Source organism: Monodelphis domestica, chromosome 2, assembly GCF_027887165.1.
Source record: "Monodelphis domestica isolate mMonDom1 chromosome 2, mMonDom1.pri, whole genome shotgun sequence".
Taxonomy (NCBI): Eukaryota; Metazoa; Chordata; class Mammalia; order Didelphimorphia; family Didelphidae; genus Monodelphis; species Monodelphis domestica.
Genome location: NC_077228.1, coordinates 264,710,118 through 264,711,907, shown reverse-complemented (window position 1 = coordinate 264,711,907; position 1,790 = coordinate 264,710,118). Strand labels below are relative to the sequence as shown.

Below are 1,790 nucleotides of genomic sequence, written 5' to 3'. Positions count from 1 at the left end.
GAGACAGAGAGGCAGAGACAGAGAAAGAGAGAGGGAGAGAGAAAAAAAGAGAGAGAGAGAGAATACAGGGTGGAGGAGGGAGATGGAAACAGAGAGAGAGAGGTTTCATGGGGTGGGAAAGCTACACCCTTTTATATGCATCACATCCTGTAGACTTTGCAATGTTTCAGTACTATTTGCAACTACAACAACGTCATCTGACAGGAACCTTATAATTTACTGATAATGCTCTATTTTGTCCAGACTTTGTGATGGAATTCATCTAGTTTGATGTTTAACCCTTTCAAGTCAATCTTCTGAGAGATATCTATAGAGTAGAACACAGACTAGATGTTCTCAAAATGAAAAAAAAAATTATAATTAACTCATTACTAATTCCTGTGAGAGAGATCACTTGAAGGTCTTGGCTCTAATTATTTTTCTTAATTTTCTCCCAGTGTTATTGTTTGTCTTTCAAGTGTATTTCTAACAGCTCTCTTTCAAGGTTGCTTTTTATAGTCAGTGGATACCACATTCCCCTTTCTCCAGATCCTCATGCATTTTCCTGACCCTGAACACAATGATGAAGGTAATGAATGACAGCACAGGAGGTGACTTCATCCTGGTGGGTTTTTCAGACCAACCCAAGCTGGAGAAGATCCTCTTCGTAGTTGTTTTGATCTCCTACCTTCTGACCCTGCTAGGCAACACTGCCATCATCTTGGTATCTCGCCTGGATTCGAAACTCCATACACCAATGTATTACTTCCTCACCAATCTCTCCCTCATTGATCTCTGCTTTACCACAAGTATTGTTCCTCAGCTGCTGTGGAACCTGAGGGGACCAGCCAAGACCATCACTCCCATAGGCTGTGCCATCCAACTCTATGTCTCTCTGGCCCTGGGCTCTACTGAATGTGTTCTTCTGGCCGTCATGGCATTTGATCGGTATGCTGCTGTATGTAGACCACTCCACTATGCTACTTTCATGCACCCAAGACTATGTCAGACCCTTGCAGGAGTTGCATGGGTGAGTGGTTTGGGCAACACATTAATTCAGGGCACCATCACTCTTCAGTTGCCTCTCTGTGGGCACAGAAGGCTTTATCATTTTATATGTGAAGTTCCTGCCATGATCAAGTTGGCATGTGTAGACATTCATGCCAATGAAATACAGCTTTTTGTAGCTTCCTTGGTTTTGCTCCTCCTGCCTTTGGGGCTGATTTTAATTTCCTATGCACTCATTGCTCAGCAAGTGCTAAGAATCAGGTCAGCCCAAGCTTGGCAAAAGGCCATGAGAACCTGTGGATCACATCTTTTGGTGGTGACCCTTTTCTATGGCACCATCACAGCTGTCTATATCCAACCTAATAGTTCCTATGCTCATAGGCAAGGCAAGTTCATTACACTTTTGTATACTGTGGTGACTCCCACCCTCAACCCCCTCATTTATACTCTGAGGAACAAAGATATGAAGGGTGCACTTAAAAGGCTTCTAGGAAAGGAGCCAAGGTAAAAGAACCATTCAATAAACCAAGAAAGAACCATGGAATCTTTAAAATTGAAGTGGATTTTTAAAAGTTATCTCATCTTTCTCTCTTTATTAGATCATATGTTACCTTTGCAAGATGAAAAAATATATTCTATTTTTATAGATCTATAGTCTAGGAACTTCCCTCAGCTATACTAACCACCTATTAATATGAATCATAATATGTAGGTTTTATCTCTATAATGTCAAAACTCCTGGTCTCCTTAGTCTGTCTGGTATTAAGGCAACATTTGAATAATATATAGACCAAACAACTGGT

At 41.1% G+C, this 1,790-nt stretch overlaps 1 protein-coding gene across 1 annotated transcript; it reads left to right on the top strand.

Annotated features, from left to right (window-relative positions):
- Positions 1 to 556: 556 nt before the first annotated feature.
- On the top strand, positions 557 to 1,495 carry LOC100023127 (olfactory receptor 2G3-like). The gene has a single exon (XM_001374725.5). It carries the CDS (start codon positions 560 to 562, stop codon positions 1,493 to 1,495), a length of 936 nt encoding a protein of 311 aa, XP_001374762.4. The 5' UTR covers positions 557 to 559.
- Positions 1,496 to 1,790: the final 295 nt, after the last annotated feature.

Coding starts and splice junctions, on each gene's coding strand:
- LOC100023127 (XM_001374725.5), top strand. CDS start 560: ATGATGAAGGTAATGAATGACAGCACAGGAGGTGACTTCATCCTGGTG.